Source organism: Grampus griseus (assembly GCF_964374135.1).
Source record: "Grampus griseus genome assembly, chromosome: 1".
Lineage (NCBI taxonomy): Eukaryota > Metazoa > Chordata > Mammalia > Artiodactyla > Delphinidae > Grampus > Grampus griseus.
This window is the reverse complement of record NC_139017.1, coordinates 108161397-108182177: the sequence shown is the minus strand read 5'-3', so window position 1 is coordinate 108182177 and position 20781 is coordinate 108161397. Positions and strand designations below refer to the sequence as shown.

The following is a 20781-nucleotide window of genomic DNA, read 5'->3' as shown; positions in this document are numbered from 1 at the left end:
CATATCAGACAAAATATACTTTAAAATAAAGACTATTACATGAGACAAAGAAGGACACTATGTAATGATCAAGGGATCAACCCAAGAATAAGATATAACAATTGTAAAAATTTATGCACCCAACATAGGAGCACCTCAATACATAAGGCAAATGCTAACAGCCATAAAAGGGGAAATCGACATTAACACAATCATAGTAGGGGACTTTAACACCCCAGTTTCACCAACTGACAGATCATACAAAATGAAAGTAAATAAGGAAACACAAGCTTTAAATGACACATTAAACAGGATGGACTTAATTGATATTTATAGGACATTCCATCCAAAAACAACAAAATTCACATTCTTCTCAAGTGCTCATGGAACATTCTCCAGGATAGATCATATCTTGGGTCACAAATCAAGCCTCAGTAAATTTAAGAAAACTGAAATCGTTGTCAAGTATCTTTTCTGACCACAATGCTATGAGACTAGATATCAATTATAGGAAAAAATCTGTGAAAAAACAAACACATGGAGGCTAAACAATATGCTATTAAATAACCAAGAGATCACTGAAGAAATCAAAGAGGAAGTCAAAAAATACCTAAAAACAAATGACAATGGAGACACGACGACCCAAAACCTATTGGAAGCAGCGAAAGCAGTTCTAAGAGGGAAGTTTATAGCAATACAATCCTACCTCAAGAAACAAGAAACATCTAAAATAAATAACCTAACCTTACACCTAAAGCAATTAGAGAAAGAAGAGCAAAACCCCTCAAAGTTAGCAAAAGGAAAGAAATCATAGAGATTAGTTCAGAAATAAATGAAAAAGAAATGAAGGAAACAACAGCAAAGATCAATAAAACTAAAAGCTCGTTCTTTGAAAAGATAAGCAAAATTGATAAACCATTAGCCAGACTGATGAAGAAAAAAAGGGAGAAGACTCAAATCAATAGAATAAGAAATGAAAAAGGAGAAGTAACAACTGACACTGCAGAAATACAAAGGATCATGAGAGATTACTATAAGCAAGTATATGCAAATAAAATGGACAACTTGGAAGAAGTGAATAAATTCTTAGAAAAGCACAACCTTCTGAGACTGAACCAGGAAGAAATACAAAATATAAACAGACTAATCACAAGTACTGAAATTGAGACTGTGATTAAAAATCTTCCAACAAACAAAAGCCCAGGACCAGACGGCTTCACAGGAGAATTCTATCAAACATTTAGAGAAGAGCTAACACCTACCCTTCTTAAACTCTTCCAAAATACAGCAGAGGGAGGAACACTCTCAAACTCATTCTACAAGGCCACCGTCACTGATACCAAAACTAGACAAGGATGTCACACAGAAAGAAAACTACAGGCCAATATCACTAATGAACATGGATGCAAAAATCCTCAACATAATACTAGCAAACAGAATCCAACAGCACATGAAAAGGATCATACACCATGATCAACTGGGGTTTACCCCAGGAATGCAAGGATTCTTCAATATATGCAAATCAATCAATGTGATAAACCATATTAACAAATTGAAGGAGAAAAACCATATGATCATCTCGATGCAGAAAAAGCTTTCAACAAAATACAACACCCATTTATGATAAAAACCCTCCAGAGAGTAGGCACAGAGGGAACTTACCTCAACATAATAAAGGCCATATATGACAAACCCACAGCCAGCATCATTCTCAGTGGTGAAAAACTGAAACCAATTCCTCTAAGATCAGGAACAAGACAAGGGTGTCCACTCTCACCACTGTTATTCAACATAGTTTTGGAAGTCTTAGCCTCAGCAATCAGAGAAGAAAAAGAAATAAAAGGAATCCAAATCAGAAAAGAAGAAGTTGAGCTGGCACTGTTTGCAGATGACATGATCCTATACATAGAGAATCCTAAAGATGCTACCAGAAAACTACTAGAGCTAATCAATGCATTTGGTAAAGTTGCAGGATACAAAATTAATGCACAGAAATCTCTAGCATTCCTATACACTAATGATGAAAAATCTGAAAGAGAAAATAAGGAAACACTCCCATTTACCCTTGCAAGAAAAAGAATAAAATACTTAGGAATAAACCTACCTAAGGAGACAAAAGACCTGCATGCAGAAAAGTATAAGACACTGATGAAAGAAATTAAAGATGATACAAACAGATGGAGAAATATATCATGTTCTTGGATTGGAAGAATCAACATTGTGAAAATGACTATACTACCCAAAGCAATCTACAGATTCAGTGCAATCCCTATCAAACTACCAATGGCATTTTTTAACAGAACCAGAACAAAAAATTTCACAATTTGTATGGAAACACAAAAAGCCCCGAGTAGCCAAAGGAATCTGGAGAAAGAAAAACAGAGCTGGAGGAATCAGGCTCCTGGACTTTGGAGTATACTACAAAGCTACAGTAATCAAGACAGTATGGTACTGGCACAAAAACGAAAATATAGATCAATGGAACAGGATAGAAAGCCCAGAGGTAAACCCACACACATATGGTCACCTTATTTTTGATAAAGGAGGCAAGAATATACAATAGAGAAAAGACAGCCTCTTCAATTAGTGGTGCTGGGAAACTGGACAGCTACATGGAAAAGAATGAAATTAGAACATTCCCTAACACCATACATAAAAATAAAGTCAAAATGGATTAAAGACCTAAATGTAAGGCCAGACACTATAAAACTGTTAGAGGAAAACATAGGCAGAACACTCTATGACAAAAATCACAGCAAGATCCTTTCTGACTCACCTCCTAGAGAAATGGAAATAAGAACAAAAATAAACAAATGGGACCTAATGAAACTTAGAAGCTTTTGCATAGCAAAGGAAGCCATAAACAAGACGAATAGACAGCCCTCAGAATGGGACAAAATATTTGCAAATGAAGCAACTGACAAAGGATTAATCTCCAAAATTTACAGGCAGCTCATGCAGCTAAATATCCAAAAAACAAACAACCCAATCCAAAAATGGGCAGAAGACCTAAACAGACATTTCTCCAAAGAAGACATACAGATAGCCAAGCAGCACATGAAAAGATGGTCATCACTGATCATTAGAGAAATGCAAATCAAAACTACAATGAGCTATCACCTCACACAGGTCAGAATGGCCATCATCAAGAAATCTATAAACAATAAATGCTGGAGAGGGTGTGGAGAAAAGGGAACCCTCTTGCACTGTTGGAGGGGATGTAAATTGGTACAGCCACTATGGAGAACAGTATGGAGGTTCCTTAAAAAACTACAAATAGAACTACCATATGACCTAGCAATCGCTTTACTGGGCATATACCCTGAGAAAACCATAATTCAGAGTCATGTGTCACAATGTTCATTGCTGCACTATTTACAATAGCCAGGACATGGAAGCAACCTAAATGTCCATCGACAGATGAATGGATAAAGAAGATGTGGCACATATATACAATGGAATATCACTCAGCCATAAAAAGAAATGAAATTGAGTTACTTGCAGTGAGGTGGATGGACCTAGAGTCTGTCATACAGAGTGAAGTAAGTCAAAAAGAAAAAAATCACAAACCATATGCTAACACATATATATGGAATCTTAAAAAAAAAAAAAAAAGGTTCTGAAGAACCTAGGGGCGGGACAGGAATAAAGATGCAGATGTAGAGAATGGACTTGAGGACACTGAGGGGTTGGAAGGGTAAGCTGGGACGAAGTGAGAGAGTGGCATAGATTTATATATACCACCAAATGTAAAATAGCTAGCTAGTGGGAAGCAGCCGCATAGCACAGAGAGATCAGCTCGGTGCTTTGTGACCACCTAGAGGGGTGGGATAGGGAATGTGGGAGGGAGACACAAGAGGGAGGGCATATGGGGATATATGTATACATATAGCTGATTCACTTTGTTATAAAGCAGAAACTAACACACCATTGTAAAGCAATTATACTCCAATAAAGATGTTAAAAAATAAAAGAAATGTGAATGTGTACAAATATGTTAGCCTGTCAAATTTCAGAAGGAACACGCCCTTTGTGGTTTAACCATATTCAAATGATTCAGAGAATGCCTTAGGAGTCAATAATTTGTGAAATTAATTAGCCTTATGGGTATATTAAACTTCCTAGTTGACAGCAATTGGAGATAGGTAAAAAAATAATCTTACAGTGCTCTACTCATAATACAGAAGTTAAAACTGAGCAAAAATTTATGTACAATGAATTTGTAGATAGCATTAGGTACACCAGATCCATCACAATATATTTTCTGAAAGCAAGATTCTTTAATTGAAAATAATTGCTCATTTCTATCACATTTAGAAACTTTAATAAATGAAAAACTGCAATCTAGATATAAAATTTATCAGCTATTACTATCTTAAAGATAAAAGAATGTAAGATGAATTCTGCATTCTGCTCTTCCACGTATCAAATAATTACATTGTGACCACAAACTCATGGAAAAGTGGCAATGATGATACATGCCATATAAACTATAAGCTATAAAAAAAAAATGTAGAATCCTAATTGAATTTTCTTCTCCATCCACTTAAGCTAACTTAGGATGGTTTAATTCTTCTCTTAAAACTATAGACTCATTAGACCTAGCCATGTGAGTTGCATGCTTTTCAGTGCCAATCAGCATTCTGAATGGTAAACTGTTTAGAGTAGAAGAAAATTCTAATGGAAATTTACCACAAAATAGCATTTTTCACTTACTTAAAACTTCATTCAAGGCAATTCCACCTTTGGAATGCCTTAACTTTATTATGTTCTTTGGACACATATCTTTCAAATCACTGAGCTCTTACCATAACGCCCTTTTCCCCCTGGAGACCTAATGGCCCTGGATTTCCACGTTCTCCCTTTTAAAACAAAGACAAAATAAAAACATTGAGTCATGTTAATTAGTAATGAATGAGCTAAGCCTAGACAGGAAACTCATCCTAATTTTCAGTAATTTTTAAAATTACAAATTTTGCATTTTTACCCTAAAGTTGCTAGACTTTTAATAAAAATTCTCTTAAGATACTTTTTAAGGGATAAAATACTAACAAGTCTTATTAAAATGATGAAAATAGAAATTATGAATAATCAAGATTTAAAATTGAGCATGCATCGTATTCTAGTTTTGCAAGTAGAAATTCTTATAATTTTGAGACATATAAAATATAAGAACTGTAAAAGTATGAAAGCATATTGTAAAAATTAAGTGTATAACCATTGAACAAAATTTTATTTCTGTAATCTGTCCATCACAATTAAGCATAATCATGATAATCACATATGCCACAGCAGATTAAAGGTCTAAACTGATTTACATTAAAATTCCAAGACTTTTCAACATGTTAGTGTAGAAAATTTAACCTAATACAGAAGTAACTAAACCAGAATGAAAGAAGTACAAAACCATCTAAATTTTTTGAACTGATGTCATTTTATATTTGTTATATTAATAAAAAAATCAACAAGTATATATCAATCACTTTTAATGTACTAAGTGAGAGTTGGAGAGATATAACAGGTATTTGACTTAGACTCTACCCTCAAGTAATTGAAAACATGACATTAACAAAGATGAATCAATTAAAGGACAATGAAATTTTAAATCGTGTGGTACTTATTCTAAGCCCAGGAAGGGAAGAAATCAGGAAGGATTAGAATAATCTGGGAAGACTTTACAGAGGAGATAGGATTTTAATTGAGTAGTATAGTTTGGCTTTGAATAAATAGAGGGAAGGGGAGAGGATACTCTAAACCAAGAAAACAGTAAGAATAAGAATAGGGACAAGTATGAAATATGAGATGGGGAGCAAGAAAGGTTTATACTGGAGAATATTAGAAAATTTGTTGGATGAACTGATTAAGCCAAAATCACATAGTATCTTGACAGCAAAGTAGAGCTGTTAAGAGACTTCAACAATAGGGAGGCTAATGAAGGTTCTTCAAAATGCTTTATCATGACCCATCAGAATTAGTCTTCTGCTTATAGTATGTAGGCTGGATTAAAAGATAGGGAAAGGGTAGCGTAAATATGATAGAGGGTAAATTTAAGATAAACTAATAAGAGTACGTCTGAGGCAGTAGCTTTGGATTGACTATTAGAAAGGACAAATTGTAAAGAAAAAACTCTAAGACCTGCTAAAAGATTAGGCATAGAGGATGGAGGAAAAGGGAAATGCAAAGATGGGTGCACTCTATCTATTCTGGAAGACTGGAAGAATAGAGTTAGGTATTAGGCATACTGATAGAAATGAGATAATTGGGAAGAGACCAGTTTGGATGTGGGAAAAAAATGATGAATTTTAAATACTGGGTTGGCCAAAAGGTACGTTTGTTTTTTTCCGTAAGATGGCTCTAGTAGCACTTAGTTGTCTTTAACTTCATTCGAAACAATTTTGTTAGATTGTATTATGACAGCTGTCATATCAGCGTGCATTTAAAAATATTATCAAAATTGGTGAATTCTTGTGTAGCCATCTTAATACTGAAGATGGAAGAAAAAAGCAACATTTTTCTGCATATTATGCTTTATTCTTTCAAGAAAGGTAAAAATGCAACTGAAACGCAAAAACATGATTTGTGCAGTGTATGGAGAAGGTGCTGTGACTGATCAAACGTCTCAAAAGTGTTTTGCGAAGTTTTGTGCTAGAGGTTTCTTGCTGGACAATGCTCCACAGTTGGGTAGACCAGTTGAAGTTGATAGCAATCAAATCAAGACATTAACTGAGGACAATCAACGTTATAGCACAATATCCAAATCAAGTGTTGAAAATCATTTCCACCAGCTTGGTTATACTAATTGCTTTGATGTTTGGGTTTCACATATTTAAGCAAAAAAAACCTTCTTGACCATATTTCTGCATGTGATTCTCTAGTAAAACATAATAAAAATGTTCTGTTTTTAAAACAAATTGTGATGGGCGATGAAAAGTGGAAACTGTACAATAATGTGGAATGGAAGAGATGGTGGGGCAAGTGAAATGAACCACCACCAACCACACCAAAGGCCGGTCTCATCCAAAGAAGTTGATGCTGTACATATGGTGAGATTGGAAGGGAGTCCTCTATTATGAGCTCCTTCCAGAAAACCAAACGATTAATTCCAACAAGTACTGCTCCCAGTTAGACCAACTGAAAGCAGCACTGGATAAAAAGCATCCGAAATTAGTCAACAGAAAACTCATTATCTTCCATCAGGATAATGCAAGACCACACGTTTCTCTGATGACAAGAAATAAAAACTGTTACAACTTGGCTGGGAAGTTCTGATTCATCCGCCGTATTCACCAGACATTGCACCTTCCCTGGAAGACTGTAAAAGGCACCTGGAACAGTTCTTTGCTCAAAAATGATAAAAAGTTTTGGGAAGATGGAATTATGAAGTTGCCAGAAAAATGGGAGAAGGTAGTGGAACAAAACAGTGAATAAGTTGTTCAATAAAGTTCCTGGTGAAAATGAAAAATGTGTCTTTTATTTTTTACTTAAAAACTGAAGGAACCTTTTGGCCAAGCCAATATGTTGAGTTTGACTTAAATTAAAAATTTCAGATGGAAATAACTGGAATATTATCTAATTTACTTCTAATCCTGGCTCTACTTAATTACTCACAAACAGTAGCCTTGCACATTAGACTATCATGCTTCTGCTTTATAGTCAGCAAGTCAGGTTTCAGTCAAAGACTTGAAGTTTTTGGTTTATTACCTTCTAGTTCATTATAAGATTCTATTAAAAAAAATTCAAGAAAATGTCCTTGCTGGTTTCAAATAAAGAATTACTTATTTTTTTTAAAAAAGACTTTCCTAAATTTGAAATTCAATATGGAAAATCACTCCCAAGATAATTATTTCTAGGAAATTCTTAAGCAAATTACAATTTCCATCGCAATAGCCAAAAAGATCTTTGAAAAACTTCATACTGAATTCCAAGAGGATATAAAGAGTTTGTGACTGAAACTTGGATCAGGGAAAGTGATAACTTATTCTTCACTTTCAAAACTGTTTCCTTTAGGAGCTTGTTCTCATAAGTAGATTTAAATATTTTCTAGTCATAAACCTAGACCATCAACTTCATCTTTTCTCTTCTGAGCACATCATTATAGCCAAAAGAGTACTCTGCCTTTTAAAAATTAGAAACATATATGCTATCAGCTATATTTCAATATATTTAAGAGATTCAGTACAGGTAATGCATTTTAAGTTATGAGTAATTTCTAATTTCTAATTCATAAAATATCATGACTGTCTCTCCTTTGAGTTTAGCTTAGAATCCTTACTACTGAACAAAACAATGAAAGAAATTACCTTTTCACCAGTGCTTCCAGTCATTCCAACTTCTCCAGGCGAACCAACAGGTCCCTTTTAGGAAAAAATATAACAGAAAATACACATATATTGTATTACTATTATAGCATCCTGGTTTTAAATCACCTATAAACATGATGTTTCTTTCTAACTCATCCTAAATTTTATCTTAGAGTAAAATTCCTCCTGGTATAGGCATCCGGCCTAAGACTTCACATCAGAATTAATTATTCAGTTAATCAACAAATATATATGAATGTCTAATATGTGACAGGCTGGCTGCTGGGAGGCACTGAGTTTCAAATTCAAACATAGTCCCTATCCTTGTAGAACTTACAGTCCAGTGGATGTCATAAAAACTCCTGCTGTTTTTGTAGATTCTTGGTGTGGATACACTAGCTTAAGAAATCATTTCTGTGACTTCCTTCTTTGAAAGCTCCTCAACACATGAGGGAATAGCACATACCCACTCATTAATTCATTCAAAAATATTTGGTGCCTACTTTGTGCCACGCACTCTGTTGCTTGCTGAGATTTCATTAGGAAGCAAAAGGAGATCTAGGCCCTGCCCCGAGGAGGCAAAAAGTCTTGTAACAGAAACAACTAAATTAGAAAGTGAACATTTATAAATTATGATACAGGTTCACAAAGGAAACTGTGATGCTGAGGTGGAGAATAAAAGACAAGACCTATTTTAGGAAAGATGGTCAGGGTAAACCTGAGACCTGACATTTAAACTGAAAGCTGAAGAATAAAAAGAGGCCAGCCAGCCAAGCGCAGAAAGGAGGAAGAGAGTTCTAGGTGGAGAAAATAGCTTGAAGTAAAGAACGAATTTTGCAGAAGAAGTGAAAGAAGGCAATCAGTACCACTGTTTCAGAGTGAACAACGCTCAGGGTGCCTCTACCTTTGTCTCTATGCATTCTACTTCAAGCAGTGTAGAAAGCAAAAATGGTAATGCAGAACAAGCTTTACAACAAGCGTATAATCCTTCTCCCTGACTGTCTTCAATTATGAAGTTATTTTCTTTTATTTAAAAATGTATGAAACATTTTCTTTTGCAATAGCTACCAAGCAAAGACACTATTTAGATTATATAATATTACATATTAGCATATAGAAAGTACCTGAATCATGAAAAAATGGTTTGCTGTGTTGAAGCTACCTGAAGTTAATGTATGGGGCATGATTTTATCCACAAAAATTGGGTTGGCCAAAAAGTTTGTTCGTGTTTTTCCTGCTCTTACGTAAGATCTTACAGAAAAACCCAAATGAACTTTTTGGCCAACCCAATATCTATATCCTCATCCATATCTATCTATCTATCTATCTGGTGACTATGTATACATTAACATACGTTAAATACTTCCTACCAACTATATTTGGTAGTATTATCATGATTCCCCTTTAACAGATGAGGCAGATGAGTTAAGAAGCTTTCTAAGGTAGATGAGTGTAAGTGGCTATTGAACACTTGAAATGTGGCTAGTCCAAATTGACATGTACTTAAATGTAAAAGGCACACTAGATTTCAAAGACCTACTACAAAAAGAATGCAATTTTTGTGCAATTTCTATCCATATCTTTTGTCCAAATTTTGCTCCTGAGGTTGCCTATATTTTTTTGTGATAATTTTCAGGAATTCTTATTCATTCAAGGTAGAAACTCCTTGCTGGTTTTAGATGTTATAAATTCCTTCTTGTGATTCATCACCTGTGAGATTATTTTGACATCCTTCATTGATAGAAATCCTTAATTTTGATGTAGCCACATCCAACCATTTTTTGCCTTATGATTTGTATTTTCTGGATCTTGTTTAAGAAGCCTTCCTCTACCTTTATGTCATTAGGTAATGGGCATTCTTTTCTATTAGTGTTAACTTTTTTTTTTTTTTGTGGTACGTGGGCCTCTCACTGTTGTGGCCTCTTCCGTTGCAGAGCACAGGCTCCGGACACGCAGGCTCAGCGGCCATGGCTCATGGGCCCAGCCACTCGGCGGCATGTGGGATCTTCCCGGACCGGGGCACGAACCCGTGTCCCCTGCATCGGCAGGTGGACTCTCAACCACTGAGCCACCAGGGAAGCCCCAGTGTTAACTTTTTAAGGTAGGTCTTTAATCCATTTGGAGTCCATCTTTTTCACCAGGGGTGAGATAGAGATCCAACTAAATTTTTTCCACATAGTGACCCAGTTTTCCAAATACTATACATACTAAAATTTACTTTTCCCATTAATTTGTGGTGTCAATCTTTTAAAAAAAATTATCGAGCTATAAATGACATACAACAATATATTAGCTTTAGGTGTACAGCATAATGATTCAATATTTGTATATATTGTGAAATGATCACCACAGTAAGTCTAGTTAATATCCCTCATAACCATACACAGTTACAGAATTTTTTTCTTGTGATGAGAACATTTAAGATTGACTCTCTTGGTGACTTTCAGATAGGCAATACAGTATTATTAACTATAGCTTCTATGCTGTACATTATATCCCCGTGGCTTACTTATTTTATAACTGGAAATTTGTACCTTTTGACCCCCTTCACCTACTTTGCCCACCCCTCAGCCCCTGCCTCTGGCAACCGTCAATCTATTCTCTGTATCTATGAGCTTGGTTTAAAAAATATTTTTTTTAGATTCCACATATATGTGAGATGATATGGTATTTGTCTTTGACTTATTTCACTTAGCATAATGTCCTCAAGGCTCATCCATGTTGCCACAAATGGCAAGATGTACCCTTTTTATGGTTGAGTAGTGTTCCATTGTACACATAAACCACATCTTCTTTACCCATTCATCCATCGATGGAAACTTAAAAAGGTTGTTTCCATATCTTGGTTATTGTAAACAATGCTTCAGTGAACATGGGGGTGCATATATATTTTCAAATTCATGCTTTTGTTTTCTTCAGATAAATACCTAGAAGTGGAATCATATGGTAGTTCTATTTTTAATTTTTTGAGGAACCTCCATATTGTTTTCCACAGTGGCTGCACCAGTTTACATTCTCACCAACTGTGCACGAGGGTTCCCTTTTCTCCACATTCTCGCCAACATTTGTTATTTCTTATCTTTTGTAACAGCCATTGTAACAAGTGTGAGGTGATGTCTCATTGTGGTTTTGATTTGCATTTCCCTGATGATTAGTGATGTTACGCACCTTTTCCTTTGCCTGCTGGCCATCTCATTTGGAGAAATACCTATTCAGACCCTCTGCTCATTTTTAAATCAAATTGCTTGTTTTTTGCTATTGAGTTGTATGAGTTCCTTTTTTTTTCTTTTTTATAATGCTATACTACCCCTTCAAGTAGCCCAGTGTGTTTTCTATAGATTCTGTCAATTATTGCTGTATTCTAATGAGGTTTTTTTTGGTCATTTTTTTGTTTTTGTTTTTTTTAAAGATGATGTTGGGGGTAGGAGTTTATTAATTAATTAATTTATTTTGGCTGCATTGGGTCTTCGTTTCTGTGCATGGGCTTTCTCTAGTTGTGGCAAGCGGGGGCTACTCTTCATCGCGGTGGACGGGCCTCTCACTATCGCGGCCTCTCTTGTTGTGGAGCACAGGCTCCAGACGCGCAGGCTCAGTAGTTGTGGCTCACTGGGCTAGTTGCTCTGCGGCATGTGGGATCCTCCCAGACCAGGGCTCGAAACCGTGTCCCCTGCATTAGCAGGCAGATTCTCAACCACTGCGCCACCAGGGAAGCCCTGTATGAGTTCTTTATATATTTTGGATATTAGCTCCTTATCAGATATATGATTTGCAAACATTTTCTTCCATTCACCAGGTTGCCTCTTCATTTTGTTAATGATTTCCTTTGCTCTGCAGAAGCTTTCGAGTTTGATGTAGTTCCACTTGTTTATTTTTGCTTTTACTGTCTTTGCTTTCGGTGTCAAATCCAAAAAAATCTGTGGTGCCATTTTTATAACATTTTATCCATGGCATATTTCTAAGCTCTCTACTCTAGTACACTAATTATTTCTCTGTTTTCTCCTCTTTGAAAATTCTCTCACTCATTTTTTTCTAATGTTTTTATAGCTATTCCTACTACAGAACTGAAAATAAGCACTCTAAACAGGTTTAGACCAGTAGTAAAGAATCTGAACTACACAGGCTTTATATCTACTTACTCTTTAAATCTATATTACTGTTTAATCTGAAAACTATCCACACACCTGGAAATCAACAGGTGAATCAGCTGAACACATTTAGAGTTGAGGCCTCTCAAATTTCCTTAAACCTAGGATGTTATTGATTGTAAGATGCACTATTACTTTTTTATCTCTAAAGAGAAAAAGAGTCTTCCAAGTAATTTAATTCACCACTGATTGTAAGAAACATCCTAATTTTACAAATACTAAAATGTGAAAAAAACTGTATTATTGTTAAAAATATTCACTGCTCCTTTCTGTTGAAAGAGTACACATCCCTGCATTTCTGATGTCAGCCTTGGCCATGTGGCTTGCGGTGTCAATGGCAAAAATATAATCCTCCATCTTGTTGACATCTGGCTTCTCTATGTAACTTACTTTGACCAAATAAAAGTGAGTGTGTGTGGTAGTGATATGTGCCACTTTTTTTTTTTAAGCCAGTTTCTTTTTTTCCTTCTACCCTGAGGTCAGCCATGTCCCAGATAGGAGCTGCTCCTGAAGCCTAGGTGTCAGAATGCAGAAGAGATGGATAGAGCCACAGCCAACCAACAGCGGACAGAGTGCAAGTAACAAGCAAACTTGTTGTCATAAGCCACTGATATTTTGAGGGTATTTCTTTCTGCAGCAAAACTTAGCCTAATGTGACTGATGCAACTTGTATTTTAGAATTGATGAAATCTGGTACTTGTTTGCCTGAAAAACAGGTGATTTTCCTTCACTTTCTTCTAACCTATGTACTAAAGGCCCTAGGAGATGGTGGAGCCATAAGAAAAAAGGAAGCCGGGCATCTCAGTCACTTTGTCAGAGAGAGCTACCTGGTAATACCCACACTGGACTAGTAACATGAGCAAAAACAACTTCTTATCAAGTTAAGCCTACAAAAATTTTTAGGTTTATTTGTTATAGCTGTTAATAGTCTCCTAAAAATACATTAAATTAAACTATGTTTAATTGAAAAACTTTGTAATCTATCTCAATTGGCTTATTCAAAAGTTAGTCTCACAGAAATCTTTTTATAAATGAAGATGGTATAAAGTGCACTGAACCAACCTCTGGTTTCGATTGCAAATCAACTTATTCAATAAGTGCAAAATGATCTGAAGAAAATAAAATTAAACACATATTTATGTGTTCATGTAACAAGCTCTGTGCTAAGAGTGGTAGAGGTTACAAAGATGAGTGAAATATAATAAGGCGTTCATAATCTAGTAAGTTGGATGAGGAAAAGCATATTTTCTGTAAGTTAAGAGAAGAAAAATAAAATCCTATATAATGCAAAGGCAGCAGAGATTATGTCTGGTTGAGAACATAAGGAAAAGCTTTACAGAGAACACAATATTTGAGGTACGGCCAACTGTTGACAAGATAAATGGTGAAAGTGTATTCAACGTAGAGGGAATGATCTGAACAGAAAATGGGAGGTAGCAAATGATGAAACATATGTCAAACATAAAGCAAATCCAGATTGTCTGGCAAACAGGATATGTGTAGGAAAGAGACTGGGATAGATATGGTGATATACTATTGAGGGCTTTGACTGCCAAGTGTATTTGTATTTGTGGTGTTTGAAGAAAAATTTGTGTTTGTTGAAGAATCATTGTCGGTTTGAGTAAAGGAGGAATGTAATCGTATCTGTACTGAATGGACAGTAATTTAACAACACTGTGTTCAATGTGTGGAAATGGGAAAAAGATACAAAATGGTGTAAACAGTTAGAAGCTATTGTAATAGTCTAGTTTAAGTGTAATGACTCTTATGACAATGGTATCATGACTCAAAGAAACAGTAGCTCAGGGGAGAAGCCAGTGTCAGAGGAGAGATGATGAATTAAGCCATGGGACAATTATGGCTCTTAATTGACAATTATGGCTCATGGGACAATCAGAGAGTCTATCCTGAAATATTAATTTGTGAGTCCATAGAAAAATCAATTCCTGAAATCATAAGAATGATGCAGTACATACAGTAATAACAGAAGAAAAACAGGAGAGAATTTTAATGAAAATTCTTTGGAAGCAAGAGATAGAAGGAAAAACAAAAGGAAGAGAGGAGAATCAGGAATGTGCAAGGAAAGTTTAAGAAGGGAAAAGTTTCAGATAGCAAGACATCAGTGTTATGTGGAAGGGTTGAGAAGGATGACTGTTGAGACAAAGTCATAGGATTTGGCAATTAGAAGGCTGGCGGTGACCTTTAAGAACAATTTCAGTACCTTTTGTGTGTTTGGATGTAATTTTGCCAAAGAGAATACAAATGAGGAGAAAGTGGAAAACAACTGTGTAGTTTATTCTTTTACGAAGTTTGACGGCGAAAAGGAGGAGGCACAATAATTGCTTGAGGACATAGTTTGAAAATTATTTTATTTAGAATCTAATTTTTGTTCTATCTGCCAAATAAAAGAAACTCATCTACAACAGAAAAATACTCTTCTAAATAGAAGGAAATTATATTCAAAACTTAATTTTTTTTTGCTCTATTTCATAAAATGAGTTTTGTTTTGTTTTTAAAAGAAAACAGACTAATTCAACACATCTGTATCAGAGAGAAGATATTGGCAAGTTTTACATGCTCCCAAGGTCTATGTCCTAGCCAGTTGTCTCTAGGCAGATTCCTTGCACTGGGAATGCTTTGTGAGTTACAGAACTCACAGCAGAGAGACATGTATTAGGCAAAGTTGCCCTATAACCTTCTCTTATTGCAGAAACACTGTTTAAAAGGACAGATTATGGCGCTATGACTTGTTCTAATTTTTACCCATGAAACCTTAAGTGCCACATATGCCAACGAGAGTCAAGGGCAGAAAGTTATTTGTTCAATTTTTAAGTGCTCAAATGCAAATTATGGGTATGTGGAAATGGGCATAATTTATTCATATTTTTAATCTATGGATCATCAGAAGAAAAATATGGATGGCCTCCATTTCTGTTCCTTTCAATTCATTCTTATTCATTTCAAAACAAATGTTGAAATCTTTTATATTATTGTATTAGTTATCTATTACTACAGAACAGATCATCCCAAAGTCAGTGGCTTAAAACAATAAATACTTATCTCACAGTTTCTGTCAGTCAAGAATTCACTAGTGCTTATCTCAGAATTTTTCTGAGTTCTGGCTCAGAGTTTTTCATGAGGTTGTAGTCAAGATATGACATAAGCTGCAGTCATCTGAAGTCTTGACTGAGACTAGGGAATCCATTTCCAAGAAGGCTGTTAGCTGGAGGCCTCAGTTTCTCGCTATGTAGGCCTCCGTATGGCCTGACTTCATGGCAGTAGGTTCCCGCCCCCCCCCCACCCCCCCGGAGGTGAATAATCCAAGAGAGAGAGTGAGCAAGGAAGAAGCCGCAATGTCTATTATGACCTAGTCACACACAGCTATTTCTGCCATAGCCTATTCATTAGAAGCGAGTCATGAAGTCCACTCCACACTGAGAGTGAAATAAGACTATCTTTCGGAAGGGGGAACATCAAAGAATTGCAGACATATTTTAAAACCATCACAATGACTCAATTTTATTCTTGGCTTGATTTGATGTTTTATTAAGACTGATTCCTCCCAATACTTTTCTTCAGTTTTTTAACCTCTGTTGTCAAGTTAGACACTTCTGCAGAAATATTCTAAGTAGTATTAGAAGGATGTACATTTTCCCAAAGATGAAATGCATAAAATTTCATTCTTATTTCATTAGTTCTTAATTATTTATCATGTATAAGATACTATACTAGTCAATTAATAACTAAAATATAAAGCAGATAACAAAAATTTCTGTGGGATAAATCACTATAGAATATCAAAGTAGGAGTCAGCAAACCATGACCCCAGGGGCTGGCTGCGTGTTTTTTGGAAATAAAGATTTGCTGGAACACAGCCATGACCTTTTGTTTACCTATTGCCTATGGCTGCTTTCACCCTATGAAGGCAGAGCTGAGTAGTTGGGACAGAGACTTTATGGCCCACAAAACCCAAACCATTTCTGTTGAGTATTTAAGGGAAATACAAAGCAGTCATTGAAGCCATAGCCTCAGCTTATAAGAATTATCAGCAATTTATACTTTTTGATCAAGAATTTTCATTAAAAGAAGTTTCAAAACACTGATTCCATGTCTAACACACATTAACAAAAAAAAAGCTTTTAGCTAGAACATGCCATGCTATGTGTCAAGAGCTAGGTAACTCTACGATAAATGAAAACATTCACTTTTTGCAAAATGGAATATATATTAGTCTATTTAAAGATTTTGTTAGCTAAAGTGGAAACTCAAAAAGCCTTATGTATAATAAATCACTTCTTAGAATTGAAAAGAAATACTATTTTTTCCCAAAAGTCAGTAAAAACTCTAAAATACTCAGGTTCTATTTTTTAAAGTAACCACATCCTACTTATTCACTGAAGACTGATATAAAATTAGGATATTTCCTAGTTGAAGCTAAAATGTTTAAAAAACTTTACATGAAGTTCTTAGACTTGACAATTATCTTTAAAAAATCACTGTGCCTTCAACTGTAGTTTAAAACAACTCTATATTGTTTCAAATTTTCTTTTCAATGTAGAAACAACTGTATTTATAGGATAAAGAATTTCAGACCCCCAACCTCCTCAAATTCACTTGAAAATATAATATATAAAGCTAATTCCCTAAGATTTAGTTCTGTTTTATCTTAGAAACATATTAACTTGGATGTTTGCATTAGTACTATTGTGTTTACTCTATGTTTAAAAATAAGAGAATTTTATAAGTCATCTTACCACAACAAAGGTAGTAATTAGTTATACTACATGTAACTGCTGATATCTGACTATTTTTTTAACCTTAAGAATGGTAATTTTTCATGGTTCAATCTAGTACAATCTTGGAGGGTAGGAGAAACAGAAGGTCAGCCAGACATGAGAAAATCACTTCAAGCACAACATGGGAAAATGTGTGTTCATAACTAGCATTTATTTCTCTACCTCAAGTTCCCATGCTTCTGTCCAAGAAGAGAATGATACAGATGGCTGTCAGTCTAGACAGATAAGAGGAAGATGTAGAAAAGTGGAAAGAAACTTTCGTGTATAACATATCTGGGTAAGAAAGAGGAATTCCTTTTTAGAAATGATAAATATGAGACAATATGAGACACTATACAATTGTGTAAGCAGGTCTAGAGCAAAAAGATATTTGAGAATCATCAGCAAATAGTAAAGAGAGTAAATGAGTCACCAAAGAAAGGATGTACATTGAGAAAAGGAAAAGGCCAAGACCAATAATATTTAGAGAGCAGGATGAAAAAAAGAAAACTTAAAGAACTGTCCTATACGTGAAAAAGAAAGTGTACTGTCAAAAGGAGGATATTGTCCATTTATTTATTTATCACCCACAATGTTTCTTCAGACCTTTTCATTTGGGGGTAATTTTATGACTTGACGAGAATGAATAAACCTTTCTGTTAATTTGTAAATACATCACGGTTTCCAAATAGCTAATCTATGGACCATTTCACTCCTATTTTCAAACAAAATCCATAAGCTAAGGATATATTCCTTTGACGGTGTGACTTGGATTAAATTACTTTAGCTCACTGTGTCTCATCCTTCACCATTTAGGAAGACATGACTTTAAGTTTATCCGTTTGTATGCTTTGTAAAGCCAGGATGATGTCCTCTCTGATACTGAATCCCCTATGTCTAATACATTGCCTGGAATATAGAAGAAAATAAATATATGTTGAATGAATGAGCGAATAAATTTGAATGAGTGAATAAGTTAGATAGAGCAGCAGTAGTGGAAGCAGAGATAAGCCGCCCACATCATCCTTTAAGAAAGGTCTTGGTCTGTGTGTTCGCTCCAGGGCCTCATGTGAGATTTCCCAGGATAAGCAGCTTTAGCAAATGGGGTAGAGCTGGGTGCTGCAAGAATATAAGTGCCAGCAGACAAGGACAAGATGGCAGAGTAGAAGGACTTGAGTTCACTTCCTTTCACGAAAACACCAAAATCACAACAAACTGCTGAACAACCATCGAGATAAAAGACTGGAACCTACCAAAAACCATATTCTACATCCAAAGACAAAGAAGAAGCCACAACGAGATGGTAGAAGGGGGCACGTTCATGATAAAATAAAATCCCATACCTGCAGGGTGGGTGACCCACAAACTGGAAAATAATTGTATCACAGAGTTTCTCCCACAGGACCCAGAGATCTGGGCCCCATGTCAGGATCCCCAGCCTGGGCGTCTGCCAATGGGAGAAGGAGCTCTTAGAGCATTTGGCTTGAAAGCCAGCAGGGCTTGAGTGCAGGAGCTCCACAGGACTGGGGGAAACAGAGACTCCACTCCTGGAGGGCCAGACCTACATGCAGGACTTGGAGAGCCTCCTGGGGAGGGAGGGGTTGGCTGTGGCTCACTGTAGGGACAAAGACACTGGTGGCAGAGGGCCCAGGGAATATTCATCAGTGTGAACTCTCCTGGAGGTCGCCATTGTGGCACCAAGAACTGGCCCCACCCAACTCCAGTTGGCTGAGGCTCCAGTGCTGGAACGCCTCAGGCCAAACAAACAACAGGGTGGGAACACAGTCTTACTCATCAGCAGACAGGCTCCTTAAAGTCTTCCTGAGCCCATAGCCACCTCTAAATACACCCCTTGACATGGCCCTGCTCACCAGAGGGACAAGACCCAGCTCTACACACCAGTGGGCAGGCACCAGTCCTGCCCACCAGGAAGCCTGCACAGCTCCCTGGACCAATCTCACCCACCAGGAGGCAGACACCAGAAGCAAGAGGAACCACAATCTGAAGCCTGTGGAATGGAGACCACAAACACAGAAAGTTAGACAAAATGAGATGATAGAGAAATACATTCCAGATAAAGGGACAAGATAAAACCCCAGAAGAACAACTAAGTGAAGAGGAGATAGGCAATCTACCTGAGAAAGAATTCAGAGTAAAGATACTAAAGATGATCCAAGGTTTTGGGAAAAGAATGGAGGCAAAGACCAAGAAGATACAAGAAATGCTTACCAAAGAGCTAGAAGATTTAAAGAACAACAACAAAAAATTGAACAATACAATACCTGAAATGACAAATACACTTGAAGGAATTGATAGCAGAATAACTGAGGCAGAAGAACGAATAAGTGAGCTGGAAGACAAATTGGTAGAAATCACTGCTGCAGGACAGAACAAAGAAAAAAGAATGAAAAGAAATAAGGACAGTCTAAGGGAGGGGTCCCCCACCCCCAGGCTGTGGACTGGTACCGGTCTGCAGCCTGTTAGGAACCAGGCCACACAGCAGGAGGTGAGTGGCAGGCAAGTGAGTGAAGCTTCATCTGTGGCTCCCCATTGCTCACATTACCACGTGAACCATCACTCGCATTACCACCTGAACCAACCCCCCACCCCCCACCCCACCCATGGAAAAATTGTCTTCCATGAAACCAGCCCCTGGTGCCAAAAAGGTTGGGGACTGCTGGTCTAAGGGACCTCTGGGACAGCATTAAAAGCACCAACATTTGCATTATAAGGATCCCAGAGGAGAAGAGAGAAAGGGCCTGAGAAAATATTTGAAGAAATAATAGCTGAAAACTTCCCTAACATGGGAAAGGAAACATTCACCCAAGTCTAAGAATCACAGAGAGTCCCATACAGGATAAACCCAAGGAGTAACACGCTGAGGCACATTTTATTCAAACTGACAAAAATTAAAGACAAAGAGAAAATACTAAAAGCAGCAATGGAAAAGCAACAAAAAACATACAAGGGAATCCCCATAAGGTTATCAGCTGATTTTTCAGTAGAAACTCTGCAAGCCAGAGGGAGTGGCATGATACATTTAAAGTGATGAAAGGGAAAAACCTACAACCAAGAATACTCTACCCAGCAAGGCTCTCCTTCAGATCCAATGGAGAAATCAAAAGCTTTACAGACAAGAAAAAGCTAACAGAATTCAGCACCACCAAACCATCTTTATAACAAATGCTAAAAGAACTTCTCTAGGTGGAAAAGAAAAGCCCACAACTAGAAACAAGAAAATTATGAATGGGAAAGCTCTCCAGTAAAGGCAAACGTACAGCAAAGGTAGGAAACTATCCACACACAAATATGATACCAAAACCAGCAATCATGAGAAGAGGACAGTACAGATGCAGGATACTGAAAATGCATTTGAAATTAAGAGACCAGCAACTTAAAACAACTTGTATATATATAGACTGCTATATCAAAACCTCATGGTAATGGCAAATCAAAAATAGATAAAAACACAGAAAAGAAAAAGCATCCAAACACAACATTACAGATAGTCATCAAATAACAAGAGAAGAGAACAAAGGAGGAAGGGAAGAAAAAAGACATACAAAAACAAATCCAAAACAA

The 20781-nt window shown here is 36.4% G+C and overlaps 1 protein-coding gene across 1 annotated transcript in view; it reads right to left on the bottom strand.

Annotated features, from left to right (window-relative positions):
- The window catches only part of COL24A1 (collagen type XXIV alpha 1 chain), a gene marked incomplete at its 5' end in the record, with an annotated part of 394608 nt that overhangs the window by 156672 nt on the left and 217155 nt on the right, over window positions 1-20781 (bottom strand). Inside the window, 2 exons of the mRNA XM_082667637.1 lie at window positions 4788-4841; window positions 8280-8333. Coding sequence (XP_082523763.1) covers window positions 4788-4841; window positions 8280-8333 — 108 coding nt within the window. The remainder of the gene's footprint in view (window positions 1-4787; window positions 4842-8279; window positions 8334-20781) is intronic.